Here is a 15563-nt window from a genome sequence, read left to right on the forward strand (position 1 = left end):
TACCCAACTTTAAAATAGGGATGTCATGTCCGAAATATCTCATAATCAGGATCCAAAATACTTTTTTTTTTAAATTTCGGGTGTTATTTTGGGAAAATTGCCCCCTGTCAATCTTGTTTCAGGCGCAACGTTAGAATGTTCGAGAGCTCTGTTATATTATTCGATGAAGAAAATGGCCTCATGCAGGCTATTATAGGCCTATACACATGCAATACACAATTGCACATAGTTACATTCCTAGGTACCGATTGCTAGGGCATCCAGGTGAAACGTGTATTAAGCATTACCCTGGTTACATGAGATTCTCAGCTGTTCGAGGGAACATGTACGTGTGTAGGCCTACTATAGGGCCTATATGAATACTATGAGGGTGCATATATGTACTATATCAATACCGTGGGCGCAATAATACATTTTGTTGTTATAGGGCCAATGAAGCCTACAGTCAACTATTTTTGCTTTATAAAGACGCTTTATTTGAAAAGATCGCACTGCGTTTATGGTAGGCGAGAAATGAAGCTAAAAAAGAGCCGTACATTAACGAAGATGCATAAATGTAGGCATGAAAATATTCTTATCCCTGGCATTTGGTGGGGGGAGGGGATATGGTGCATTACATCCCCTCCACCCATTTTCATGGGGGGATATATCCCCCCTCCACCCAGGATCGCCGCCCATGGCCATATGTGATCCATTTTTCGACCTTAATAATAAGCAACATTTCCAGTAAATATGGACACAAAATGCACAATTTAGTATGGCTGGCATGTCATTTAGTGTTTATAGTGATAATACAAACACAATTACCATCTATGTTTCTAAAACTATTATGCCGCCGAACTTCGCCAGAACCTTTTTTTGGCAAACAAAAAATAAAGCATACGGGAGGGGGGGGGGGGTTGAGCGATCACCGACATCTCACATAAAGGTCGTCATCAATTTTTTTTTTTTTTTTTTTTTTTTTTTTGGCTAAACTTTTTTTTTTTTTGGTGACGGCCAATAGGGGGGGCGCGCGCCTGTTGCGCCCCCCCCTGGATACGCCCCTGTCTTTTGTAGCTCAAAAACAGCGTTTAGGTTTATCTTTTATTTCTGCCGTGGTATAGCGACTTGTGACTCGGTTTCGAGAATGAAAAACGTGAGCTGTTTGCCGTGGACAAACGGCATGGCTCGGAACACTTCTCCCATTAAACGAAATTAGAGTTGATATTTGCAGCGTCGGAGGCCATGGCGACCCCTAGAGACATTTCTGTCGCTTAGCCCCTTCATAGACACATAGACTTTGTATTAGTGAGGCCCATGGTCAATTGTCGACGTGGAGGGGCCGAGGAGAAGAAGGTGTACTTAAATTTAAGTCTAGCGGATTGTTTTATTTCATTAATAAACAGTAGTCTTAACCCTGGTCAACTAGTTTCTCAGTCACTTAACAATGCCCCTTTTTCCTTCCTTATATCAACGATATATTCATTTCCAAAACATAGTGACGATAACAACGTTAGTCTCGAAGTTTATACACTAAACCGTAACTTAGGCTTAGGTCTATCTACTTTCATACGAAGAGGTTATGATGGACTCGATCATGTTACTAAATATCTTTCTTTCTTTCTTGAATTAACCTGTATTCTTTGAGCTCCAGCTGTATTTGTGTATATGGTGGAACGGCAACATAATACATGTTGCAAGTAGGCCTACGACCAGCCGCCTAAGCATTTCGCGGGACAAACTTGGCGTCTTATACATACGGTCCTATGAGATACCCGTCATATATCTGGGACGTTTGCACATGTTAATACTCCAACGGGAAAGGAACAGCACAAGGTACATTATTGTGTTGAATACTGTGTTAACGTATGTGCATTCATTGTTGTTGAGATGGAACATATTGTACTCATGCGTGCATTGCGTGCAACAATTACATACTGTTGACATCCGGAACGGAATATATGTATACTCTTGAGAGTCACATTGAGAGCCCACGTGGGGATACGAAAAGAACAGCTTGAAATTTCAAAAGTCACTTATGTAAATAAGTGCCATTCATTTTGACGACGAATGATTTATGTTTTATGTCTGAGGTGTGTAGTCTTGATTGACCAGGCACCTGTCATACGATAGGCAAAGTAACAATCTGTGACACCATATCGCTAAAACATGTTCCCTCTTGGAATTTTTAACGGAGACACATATTGCGGATCCAATAAAGGATTCTGTGAAAACTCGTAAACGTCTGCATTGAGTTCGTTTTAATTAAGCCATAGTGTCCTTTGTGACCAATCATATTTGTCAAACAACATCCACGGAAAATGAATAATTGCAGCCATGCGGACAGTTTGTCAACACTTGAAATTCATTTAGCATACATGTCTCACAGCTGCAGTCAGTATATATATATAACGCTAGGCCGAATGAACGATTGTACGATGGAGATATTCCGTATGTGAATTCTACTCAAGAGTTGAAATCGCGGCAGGTACTTGGTAAAGTAAATATAGGTCTTAGCAACATGGGGTGAATTCGTGCAACGTTGAACTTTCGTCATAAGAGTAGTCTACTAGACATTATAAATATTGTAGATTGGGGCAACATACTAAACTAAGCCTAGTTCATTTCTCTTTTTCCTAGACCAACTTAGGTCAATAAGCAATATGCGGTACATATGTTAAAATACTATATTATATATCAAATTATCAATATATCGCTGTCGAAATTAAGGCAACGAAACGATTGTTGCATGCATCACAGTAAACTTCCATATCTGTATTTGTTTCTGAGTTGGAGGCACACCAACAATTTAAGAGGGGGCACCTCGGGTCAAGGAGGGAGGGGACAATATACTCGTGTCCTGTAACTTGTGGAGTTTCTGTTTACACATGATAGTGGCAGACACACAGTATAGTTTGCAAGGGCGGCCGGCCTAGCTACAGGCCTCTATAGGATTCCGAGGAAATCTCCAACATACTGCATCATGTTGTTTATCCCCTTACAAGGAGTTCTCACCCTCCCAGTGATTATGGCAGTATTATAGAAGCATTGGCATGTGATGCGAATGTAGGATTTTGTTACCATTTGTTTCCTTCCCTTCACAATAAAAAATATATATCTATTATGAGTGCCTAGTGCAAGATGGAGCTACATATCGGAACTATAGCAATTTTTTGTGACACTTGACCCCGCAGCACTAAAGACCATTATCTATATCGATCAACGAAAATGGGGGGGGGGGCGGGAGCAGGGTCCATACGCACCAATCGCACCCACCCACCTACCTCTCCCTGCGTACAGGCCTGCATTTGTTTTGTTTTACTTGTTACCACTGTGTGGTAATACGTTTGACCTTTTCATATTATTTTTGTTTGTTTTTAAAGTGTTGTAAATACTCACAGTGTCGACTCCGGCAAGTAGCAGCTCACACGCGTTACTGTATATCTCCTTCATTGAGAGTTTCTCACTGGCTAACAAGTGTTCAATAATACCGTTCGATGCTGGATTGGCTTCTTCGTCTGCAAGTTCTGCTAACCTCTTGTCTACCGCTTTGCGAGCTGTGATATGAAGAATAAAATATCCACTAAAAAACACCAAAAAAACAAACAAAGCAAAGCAAAAATTTAAATAAATAAAAAAAATAACAGAAATGTACGGCTATATGGACCATCGTATTCGTTTGTGCATTGGAATGCTTATCCACCGTACCCAATAAATATCGTATTCTACAATACACCGAGGGTTTCTTTCTTCACGCGTGCAAAGTTGAACCATATAGCACCTTGTTTGAGAGATTTATTTCGATATCGAAAAGATTTTCGTCCAACCTTATGAACATATGTCATAAGTATACGTACATAACTTCCCCAGATTTTTGTTTATTTACTTCACTTCATCTAGACACAGTGGTATGAAGACACCCCTACTTAGGGGTGTAAAAACATCCCTGGATCACGGGCGAAGGTGCACATGGGTCTTTTCAAAATCGTCAAGTTCATTACAAATTGATGAAGCATTCACTGGATCTGAATTATAAACTGAAGTTCCTCCTAACATATGGAGACGTCGCATTTTCTATTCCGTATAATCCGGCAGGCCCTTAAGTACGTGGTTCAATGTGTGATTTCTGTGGTAATCGACTCTCGCCTGCAATTAAAGCGATTGTTTTACGTTGGGGAGCCTAGGTTCCTTTAATTGAAAGAGTTATATTTCCAACAACGCTAAATACATCAACTTGCATTCAGTTTTTTTTTATCGGACTGGGGGTTTGAAAAATAAAGAAATGATGTCGTATGCCAATGGGGAATATCCTCATACCCACGAAATTTCAAATTGTTCAATTTACTCACAACGTGGTCATAGCGAATTGAGATTGCTTTGGGGCAAACGGTTTTAGATTGGATATCTTGTAAGCTTTACAAGCATGTAAAAATGTTCCTATTGCAGTTTTATCAGACTCGCCTGTTTTTGTTACGAAAATAAAGTGACATATCGATATCAAATAGCTAACTGATATGCAACAGTTATCAACAAATAACACGTGACTAAGTTAGCAGTTTTTTTCGTATCGTGTGTTTAATTACATAGGTAATGACATTCATGATACCTGTTAGAACTGATATCAGTCAAAGAAATCTATCATATGATTCATCTCTTGTAAAATTAGAAAGCAATATTCTGCAAAAACAAGTTGTTATGGTTATACTGACTATAGGGCGACGGTATTATGTTGTGCATAGCACCGTATTGCAATAAAATGCACACACCTAGTGACTAGGGTGCCATCAGCCCTGAAATCCACATAGGCCCTATAGTAGAATTATATTGACGGCAAGTTTCTCGTGCTCTGATTGGATGAAATCAACGCCTACATGCAAAGTACACTTAATCGCACATATAGACCAGCATTCTAACATACGACCATACGGCGAGTTTATCGAACGAACGCGTTGCTATGGGGTTAAAACAGTATATAGTTCCAATGACTGAACGGTAAGGATTGTCTCTACAACACACGGTAAGTGACCTACTGTTTCAAAAGATGTTGTATAGAAATGTAGCAGTTGGTCAAGGCGATGAAGTCCGCATCGTTTGATTAATACATTTAGCCGGTGCTTACGTAGGCTAGCCTATCCAGTATCAGCACAATATGTAGCTATAACCCTAACGTTAGGCTTATTATTAGCAGTGTAGTACAAGGATTGTGCTCAACATTGGTGCGATAAAATCGCTTAAAATGAGTAGCTTGCTGTAAATTAAGTTTAACACGAAATGAATATAATAGGAATAGCCACGAGTGTTTGACTGTGCAAAGATCGTACTGAGATGAGCAATGGATATGTGCATAAAACAGTGTTTGTAACTTTTCCAAACTTTTCCACATGCCTGGTTTGCTATGTTGAATTGATTATTATGAATATACGGTAATGTGAACAATTGACTCCGTTTTTTTTTGTGTAAACACACACTGATAGGGAACCATTACACGGAAATAATGCCTTCCATTATTAATAATTCATAGCCAATATATGTACTTTACATACTATTACTAGCCTATATATGTGAACTATCCCACGTGGAACTCATGATAGTGACAATCGCCAGTAAGTATCGTACCGTAACAAGTTTGATACTTCTTCGCAAGAAAATATACAAAAGCTGCTCATATTAATCAAATCACAAAATCCCCGCTGCTGTTTTATCTTTCATTCAGCTGGCTAAAAGTAAAACCTCTCCATGTATACGTTCCTTGAAAAAACGATGTATTTTAGACGAGCATTTCTGATTTGAAATGAAAATGGCAAGATTGTTACAGGTGTATAACAAGGAGAAACAAGGTGAATTTAATTCCGTTTGGCCCAACAAAACATCCATTGGGATTCGATATCATCGCATATCCCTGCACACATATCCCTGCTGTAGTAATGATATTATAGGCTCTCCGTCGCCGACGGTTAAAACACATATATACGACAATATCGCTTTTAATCAAGAAAGGTACGGTATTCTTACAAGCGTTATTTTGTAGGCGGTTTCATAAGCTATAAAGTGTATTGGTCATGATGTTTCGTTATCAACTTGATATAAGACCATTTGTCCTTGGCATAATTTTTTTCTTCTCTCTTTTGAGTTTTGTGTTGACTCTGACGAACATGACATATTTGTCTACATCTGTGTTAGAGTCAAATGTCCAACCAATTTAATTCATGAGCCTCAGATGTTTACAGGGCCTTTTCTCAATAAATTTAAAATGGCACAGAACTAGAACCAATGGACAGACTGATAGCCATGTTTCGATTAAGTTGAAGGTCTACAATGTATCAAAACTTATTTTGTACCTAAAGGGATCCTTTAAGCTTTATATATATATAATGAGGAATGCTGTCTCCTTACGACAATTAAGCTTGAAGTATGACGTCATCGATACTTGACGGGTAAAAGCTTACGCTGAACCGTACAGATACACATAGTTAACCTTTAGGCATGGCATGCTTTCTATAATATATTCCAAACTTACCAAAGTTGAAAATGTAATCCCAGGCTTTCTCGTGATCGCGCCAAGGTTTTAATTTATATTTGCGAAAGAATTCTGGCGAGGTGAGAAACATAATCTGTCCCGACTGAAACATTCTGTCAACAGCGTTTATGAATCCTTGCGATTCGGGGGGCATGGGGTCCTGCAGGCACCCTATGCGAGACTCGAACAAAAGTCTAAATATAGCTGAGAAAGTAAAAATATATCGGAAATCGTGAGTTAATTTAAAAAAAAAGTGAGCAGCTAAAAGTAAATAAAAATAAAGCCGAGATGCTAAAAGCGGTATACCGTAAAACATTTGACACAGTTATGATATATCGTATACTTTTACTTGAAATTAGCTAATTTTTCCTTTCCCATAAATAATACAATGAAAAAGAACAATTTAGATTTCCCCCGCCCGACCTCCCCCCCCCCCAAAAAAAATATTAATAATAAAGAAACTTTTTCGGGCCTCATCTGATAAAATTGTTTTTAACGTGTAAGTTGAAAGAGTTTAGAGGCAAAAACAGTCCTTGGTATAAAATCTGAACTTTAGCTCTAGCTAAAGGCGATATCAATTAAGTAACATCACCGTATACATTGTAACCTTGTTTACACCAGTACGTATTATGTGTGAATGACGCAGACAGCTGACAGGTCAACATTAACTTTTTAACCCATGGGACGAGCCCGTTCTTTTAATATTCATCTTTTTCCTATTTCGGGATTCCATGGCTGATTAAAAGTTTCTTTTCTCATTTTCGCCATCTCTTGTCTTTGATTGGAGTTATTCCCATGTGACTTCATTAGATGTCCGCAGTAGTACATTTCGACGTATTTTTAAATGCCAAATGTTAAAAAACAAACTTTTCGACGAAGTTTGCGATGAAGTTTTTCATCGGTTTCATCTTTCTTTGACACTTCTGTCTGCTCCAGAGTGTTATATCCAGTCTTGGTGGATATTTTTTAAAGCTGATTCAACTTTTCCTGCAGTATTTACCTTCATCTATAGATGAATATACGATAGCCGACACAATCTACTTGCCTTTAGTACTTGACAGGTTGTGTAAGCTATCGGGCTGCATACCGCACACCATTCAACTTTAGAATCTGTATTTCTTGTTGTTAACATAAGTACGTCGGGCCAAAGAAGGACTCCTCGTACATCTGCATCACCCCTCCCCTCCTGCTTACCAAGCTACATGCAGACGTTCTTACTAATACGTTTTTAATATGTGTATGGTGTCAGCGGTGGGATTGGCTCAGGGTTAGTACGGAACAGACAACAGTTTATTAGAGCTAACAAGCGTGTATCATTTACTGTTATGCATACTTACATTCCATTGACCATTTATACATCTCATTTGTCAGTTGGGGGACGACTCCGGTCTGGTCTCTGATATCTCGTAACCTAGCAACCAGGTCTGCTATTGTCTCATTGATGGCAGGGGTGAAAGCTTGTACCTCTTTTGGGGGCATCACCCTCTTACTCACCACACGACGAGCTCTGTGCCAATCTTCACCCTCACTGTAAACAATCAGATAAAACTTTTATAAAAAAGAAGAAGTTTGTCGCTGCTGTCTCTTGTAGCGTTTAGGTAATGTTTGGTTTAACGATGCAAGGTCAGTGAAGTGTTGAGAATTGCCTTCAGAATGGAGCACGGTATGGGTACCAACGTCATTAACAGGGCACTGGATTTTCATGACGATATTGCTTCACTCATAAACGTGTTGATTGGTCGCGGTGCATGTATGGGGGAGGTGGGAAGGGTGGACATAGCAATATTATGAATGAATGTTTGGTGTAGGATTGTATAGTAAAGCAGTGAAATATACATCGTAGCCAATAGTAACCCACGAAGCAAAAGTATCGTGATGGTAGAGGTTATTCTGTTTGAGTGGTAAGTCTACAATTACCAGCTGCAGCTTAATGCATCTTTTTGTGAGGGAGAGAAAAGCTTCACACCGATTATGTAGAATACCTTACTAGCCTACCGGGTGAATATTTAACAGGGAAATGGAATATCACGTTACATGCAATGAAACGCACCGTTCTGCTTTAAACGTTCTCTCGGTTCTTTATAGTTCTTAACTAATAACCCTTAGAATATGTCCATCATGAGAGAAAAGAACTTTTATTTCGCGAGCATTTGTCATTTTCTAAAATTTGTTTCATTAACGGGGACAGCTAAAAAGTATAGTTCAGCGTACCTGCAGTTCTCAGTCCATCATTAGACAGAACTGGGTGGTAAAAATCCCCCCCCCCCACCCCAACCCTTACTATATATGATTCAATAAATCTCTCTCCCACACAGTAATTATTTGACAACGTAAAACAACTGGAACTCCCAAGCCCGCATGCAGAGATGCCTATGGTGTCCATTCTTCACATTCATGACACAATGGGTCCGTGAAACCCGAGAGATGATTTAGCGAGTTGCTCAGGTAAGATGAAAGGGGAAGGTTTGTTAGGTAGAAGAATGTTTTATGCCGCCAGGTGTATTGTACCTGGAGATGTAACGATACAGGTTAATTTATGATACTCAGCAGCTAGGTTGCATTGTGATATATGGAGTAGTTGTTAAGAAACGACTTGAAACAAACAAGTGCGTCCAATAATCAGCCTTGATATGTGTTAAACATGTATATAGCCTAGAGGTCACGGTTGGCAGAAAATTCTGTGCAAATGATTTTAGCGTTGCAAAACTGATATTGATATGACTCCTTCAATGATATGACGATGGGAAACTGAGTTATTATGTTACACGGATTGGGAGCCACGCCATCAAATTCTCCGATGATTATCACCGGTAGTTTGTCAGAATTCTGAGTACTTGGGAAAGAAACCACCCTTAACCGTTTTGATGTTGTTAGGGAGACCGTGAGTATGCAACTACCGGTTGTTATAGACATTTTCCATGTAATCGTTGCCAACATCATTGGAGAGGAATTGGGTTCTCTCAGCCAGCAGGACGGTTTACGTACAATGTTCGGTATTTTCACTTTATAGTATATACTTACTGTGTTAAGACACCAAGTGACTCGTTCTTGTATGCTCGGTAAACCTTCCAAGGTTTCAAATCTAATCTTCTTGGATATTTGCTATCATTTCGATAGAGAATTTCAACTAATTCTGGTTTGGCCAAGTTGACTATTTCCAGAGACCCAAGTCGCTCCTTCCAAATTGGTCCATATCGTTTCGTGAAATCGATCTGCAAGAGATAACAAAGGAGGCATTGTCTTCATAATAGCTTCGGATGATTTGATTATGCCATCGTTCAATGACAAATGGTATTATTTCTGTAAAGGCTGTGACAAGTTTACGGGGAAAATGAGTGTTCAAGTTTGTATAAACGAATAGCATTTTCTTTACCGAAGACAAAACGCTGATATGTTGAAAAATATTAGAAACGTCATTTACCAGCAATATGTTTCAAACCACGGACGAATGTGGGGGGGGGGGGGGACTTGGGGGTGACGGGCGGTTTTTGGAGGTGAGAAGGAAAGAGGCAGTGAAAAAAATTGCAACCAAGCTGACGGGGAACGAGACTAGACACTAAAGCAAGCACTAAAATATGTTTGACGTTGTACACGTATCTTCGCCACATACCTTCCCATTCCCCCTATACAAACACGTACGGTAACCTTATATTTTCAGCACATTTATTACATTAATGTGTATTACAAGTTTATTATACATTCATGCTTTTGTGTGTTTTCCGGAAAGGGAAAACACATACACATTTATATAAAAATTGATTTTACACCGACAGAGAACAAATTTGTCATTAAGAGGAACCTAATTTGTCAAGTGCCCTTTTAATTTAAAGTCCCAGTTGATCTGGTTTGTCAACTAAAGGCTTTGGATTCAAGCAGCGGAAATTGAAGAACGTGACGTCTATGAAAATCAGATAGTATAACACACCGATCCAGTTGCAAACGTAACGAAACCCAGTGAGATAATGTTCGTACGAAAAATCGGTTAGAAAACCACGACGGGTGGGAATAATTCATAATTTGCGACCTTAATTTCTTCAACGTTAAGTATTGGTGTTACTTTTCAGTGACATCATCGTCACGGTATTGCTATGATGTCGTGTGTTTGACGTCACATTCACAAGTCTTGCGTGAGTTAAATGTCAATGCTGAAACAAAATGTCTTCAGAAAATCGACAAGAAGTGATAAATTTCACCGACAACTTTCAAAAGTTGAGTTCACTGGAACAATTAGTTTCTTAGTTTACATACCCAGTTGTAATTGAACACTGCTAGATGCATGAACGCTCTATAGATTTATTGAACACTCCTAAAGATGTAATGGACACTCTTAGATGTATTGAACACAAATGGAGATATTAAACACTCCTATAAGTATTGAACACACATAGAGATATTGAACAATCCTCTATGTATTGAACACTTATATATGCATTGGAAACCGGCCTGGAGATCTATTGACACTCCTATATGTTTTGGACTCTCACAGAGATGTACTGAACACACCTAGAGATTTACAGAACACTCATAGATCTATTGAACGCTCATGGAGATCTATCGAACACTCCTATTTGTATATTAGACTCTCACATAGATGCATTGAACACCCCTAGATATTTCTTGAACAAAGATCTATTCAAAGCCTCCAAATATCTATTAAACACCCCTATGTGTATTGAAAACCGGCCTGGAGATATATTGAACACTCCTATATGTATTGGACTCTCACATAGATGTATTGAACACCCCTATAGAGAATTCGTGAACTAAGCTAGATCTATTGAACACCTAGTTATCTATTGGACACTCCTAGATGTATAAGAATCAAAAGGACGATTAAAACCGTGCACAGGAGTGTTTATAATCTTAGAAGACTTATATAAAATTCAGCAGTTAAAATTTCGGGCCGAGAGCGATGACCTCCCTCCATAAGGGGGTGCATTGACGATGGGAAAAGAGATTGTCGGCAGACCCACGCGAAGCCCTCTGATGGCCACGGGCCAGTAGACTTCAAAGGGTATACGTCTTCAAGAACATCGTCAGCCAATATGCTGTACGAGACGCTGTGGTTGACAGTCCTATCAATCATCATTGTGTGCACAGAGGGCGTATTACCAACCGGCAGACCGGCGTATTAGGCTCTCTCAAAATCCGCTACTTAATCCTCTAAATCTATCTAAATAGAACCACGAGAGGGGATTTACTAGTTTGTCATCACATTCGTAAATCCTGTTAGTTTTTTACGTTCAGACGGCTGTTATCTTGGGAATTCTTCCGCCGCCGGCGAAACCCGCCTAAGACATAATATCACTCACTTGTATAATAATGTTCTCCGCACATGATCTAGTTACGCCTCATTGCTTCATATAAGATAACGGTATGTTACAGTCGCAAAAAATGATTGATAAAATATTCATATTGACCTATAACGGCCATCCCCACCGTCCCTCCCCAGCACCCGTAGCCCAGCGCTCGTCCAACGTTAGCCTATAATCATAGGCCAATGTTATAAAGATATACATGCAGTGTAAACAAGTATGACAATGTAAGTTGTAACCAAATATGTGATGGTTTGACAACATTTTGAGAAGAGTGGAGGGTGGTATAGTTAATTCAATACTTATTTAGGTTTCGGTTAACGTTGTTATTTGATTACTGACCTATCACAATGATAAAATAAGAACTGTTATTTTTGGTTCAGTGTTTGGAATCTTACCCCTGGTGTTGAGTTTTCGACTATTTTATATAATTCAAATCCTACATTACTAGTTTGAAGGCAGATAAGGTAACGATAGTTCGGCTGTCATCATACCGAGAAGAAGCAAAATCCATATTTCACATGCGGACTTATATAGAGATATGGCACTAACGTTGCGATTTGCTGGTAGCTGGCTAGTATAATATGATCTACACAAATGAAAATGACGAGCTGCTTTATTTTCATTTGTAATGGTTCCACACGTGGTGGCCACCACGGGCTTATATTCCCATATACTCCCCCTTCCCTTCCCGAACCACAATTTCCTTCACATATACCCCTTCTCCTCGATCAACAAATATGTTTACTTTATTGACATTAGGCTTCTTGCTGAGCATTAGATATGCATGGTTAAGAAATGTAATTGTGAATATTCAGGTCCCCCTCTTAATCGATGTTAGCGCCCTTTGCCCCCCCCCCCCCGCACACCAGACACAGCCAAAAATAGTAATAAAAATATAAGTATATTGCTACCGGCTCAGAGATTCAACTGACCACGCTGGCGCCTTGACAGAAAGCGTCGTATTCGACTCCTCGGACGAAACTAGCACCTTCTGTGACCAAGAGGGTATCAAATGCCTCGCTCGGTCCCTGAAACTGGTGGCGCATGCTATGCCTCGTACCCTGCGGTATATCCCTGCTACTGCTTTAACCATGCACTCATTGCACTAGTGTTTCAGCAGATTACATCCATGTAGCTTAAAATCTCGTAAATAGTATTACACGAGGAGTTCGACCTTGACAAAGTCCAATGACTGTGGGTCTGTCAGTGTCAAATAAATCTATGAGATGGTAGGTAAACCGCACATTTTCAATCACTAAATTTACTTAGCCTGAACAATCTTATTGCCACCTTTCGATCGATCGATCGTACGCTTCCTCGAGATTCCCCCAGAGACTGAGCGAGGACTATAGGGGGAGGGGGGGGGGTAAATGGGGTCAGTACTACAGGAGTCAGACTGGTGTTCTGTGGTGCTGAAACTTTCAACCCGGTGACACCTCGCCCCCAAGTGAAAATAATAACTTTTAGTTTGCATTTGATCAAATTAAGACCCCCTTCCAGAACTCTCCTACCACCAACGTATTAATCAGTGAACTAATTAGCGGATCGGTTTCATTCGGGACCTTTTTTCGTCACAAGGAAAACGTTGACATGTTCATATGAAACATGAAGCAAAGATCAAATTAAAATAAAGAATTAAAAAATCAAAATCAAATTTATTTGACATTTCTATAGAAAGAGTTACCATTGGCGCGGGGTGAGGTGATGGTCGTGGCGGATACGCTGTCAAATCGTGTCGAATTATATGTATCTGCAGCCTGCAAAAGGCGATATTTTATAGTAGCGAAAAATATCTCCATATTATTAACCAGATCACAGCGCCGTGTTGTTTTAAGATTTATCATTTGAACTGTTTTCAACTTTCGAAGGTGTCAACGGAGGAATTTTATCACCTTGTTTCTGTCATTTGTTTACGACAAAAAGTGAAAAACATAAATAAGGAAGAATTCTTTAGCCCCTTACGTTCAGGTTCATGGATCCTATCAACGCGTTTGTCTCTGATTTCAGGGAAAGATTTCTGTAGACTAAACATGATATCATTTTTCTCTCGTCCATGGGGTGACGATGGTGGACCTGTCACTATCATTATTGCCCCAAGTAATCCATCAACAAGAGGTAAATAGATAGTCATAATATCGTAAAGGACTAAAATAGTATTTAATACATTCCGTGGACAGACGAACTCAATAGAAAGAATAATAAAAGTTACAACATGCGCACGGAATAAAAATACCAACTGTTTTACTAAAAGAAAATTGTATTTCATAGCATATACTTGTACACGTAAGAATTTATCACACATCGTATAGACCTGAGGTAATATGTAACAATGTTGGTTTTAGTCTTCTCATGTCATTTATGACAGAGGACAATAACATTGCATTGAAACGCTTTCGCGTACCGGGCATAAGATTATGGTCTCCTGCACCTCCCTGATAAGATGTGATGACAAACTATACCGGTACATCGGACTGACGACAGCCGCGCAGACTACTGGGGGACGAAGTGTATAGAGTGACACATGCGGCATATCGCACTGTTACCATATATATGGATCTGTATACATTGTATATAGGGACCTCACCTGTTACCATAGGGATCTGTATACATTATATATATATATATAGACCTCACCTGTTACCATATATAGGGATCTGTATACATTGTATATATATAGACCTCACCTGTTACCATATATAGGGATCTGTATTACATCGTATATAGAGACCTCACCTGTTACCATATATAGGGATCTGTATACATAGGGACCTAACCTGTTACCAATATAGGGATATGTATGAATTGTATATAGAGACCTAGCCTGTTACCATATACACGGATCTGTATACATTGTATAGACACGCACCACAATACGTGTTCTTACCTCGGATGGAGCGGGGACAGGGATCTACCCTTGTGCTTCATGAATTCTTTTCTAATTACGGTTTTTACGAGTATAACAGCAAAAACGGATGGTACTAGTTATCTTGATTGGAGTTACTCAGGTAGGAACTCAGTGTCAGGAAGCTTGGCTCTGCCTCAACCCACTTTAGTAACTAAAGAGGCACAACAAGGTGTAACTGGGTCATTCAGCTACATCCTTTGCGTGAACATGTATATTATCATATTTTAATTTCAAATACCTGATGATCCCCCTCCAAGTATCTTGATGGATGTACAGAAATAATTCTATGCACATGAACTGACAGGACTGCTAAAATGCCTGCTTTAATCGTCTGTTAATATCTAGGTTGCTAGTGCATAGTTCGTTCCATTGTTGTTCCATTTTGACACTGTTTTAAAATTTAAATACAATTGCCGTAGAATGTCGAACTCCGCTCATCATATCTGCTCATCCAATATCCTATTTACCAATATCGGATGTTTTCGGTGATAGATTTGATCGATGGACATTTGATAAACAATGTAACACCGGATATTTGCGATGCATTATTTCCCGTACAAAACCACAAGTTTCGTTCCCACAGTATAGTCCGGGTTGACCCTTCATGCTGTGGTCATACTTCACGTAGGCCTATACCACCGCTTTACGTCCAAGGTTGGTCCTGACGGTTACAGCGTTCTAAACGTTACGCATAAAGGAACGACCATGCAATTCGTGTAAACCTTCGGTCTGCGTCTCAAGAAAACCGGGAACCCAGTGAGATTTGATAAATTCCTAAAGATATGAATATGCATATTTAAATCGTTTGCGTATGCTGTTCGAATGATGAGCTTTCCGCAACGTT

General features: G+C 39.4%; 1 protein-coding gene across 1 annotated transcript in view; it reads right to left on the bottom strand.

Moving 5' to 3' along the window:
• The window catches only part of LOC139958855 (1,25-dihydroxyvitamin D(3) 24-hydroxylase, mitochondrial-like), a 36838-nt gene that overhangs the window by 6338 nt on the left and 14937 nt on the right, over positions 1-15563 (bottom strand). Inside the window, exons 2-5 of the mRNA XM_071956252.1 lie at positions 9518-9708; positions 7834-8024; positions 6497-6700; positions 3379-3536 (exon numbers count right to left, since the gene is read on the bottom strand). Of these exons, the coding sequence (XP_071812353.1) occupies positions 3379-3536; positions 6497-6700; positions 7834-8024; positions 9518-9708 (744 nt within the window). The remainder of the gene's footprint in view (positions 1-3378; positions 3537-6496; positions 6701-7833; positions 8025-9517; positions 9709-15563) is intronic.

The sequence above is a fragment of the Apostichopus japonicus genome, chromosome 3 (genome assembly GCF_037975245.1).
Source record: "Apostichopus japonicus isolate 1M-3 chromosome 3, ASM3797524v1, whole genome shotgun sequence".
Taxonomy (NCBI): Eukaryota; Metazoa; Echinodermata; class Holothuroidea; order Aspidochirotida; family Stichopodidae; genus Apostichopus; species Apostichopus japonicus.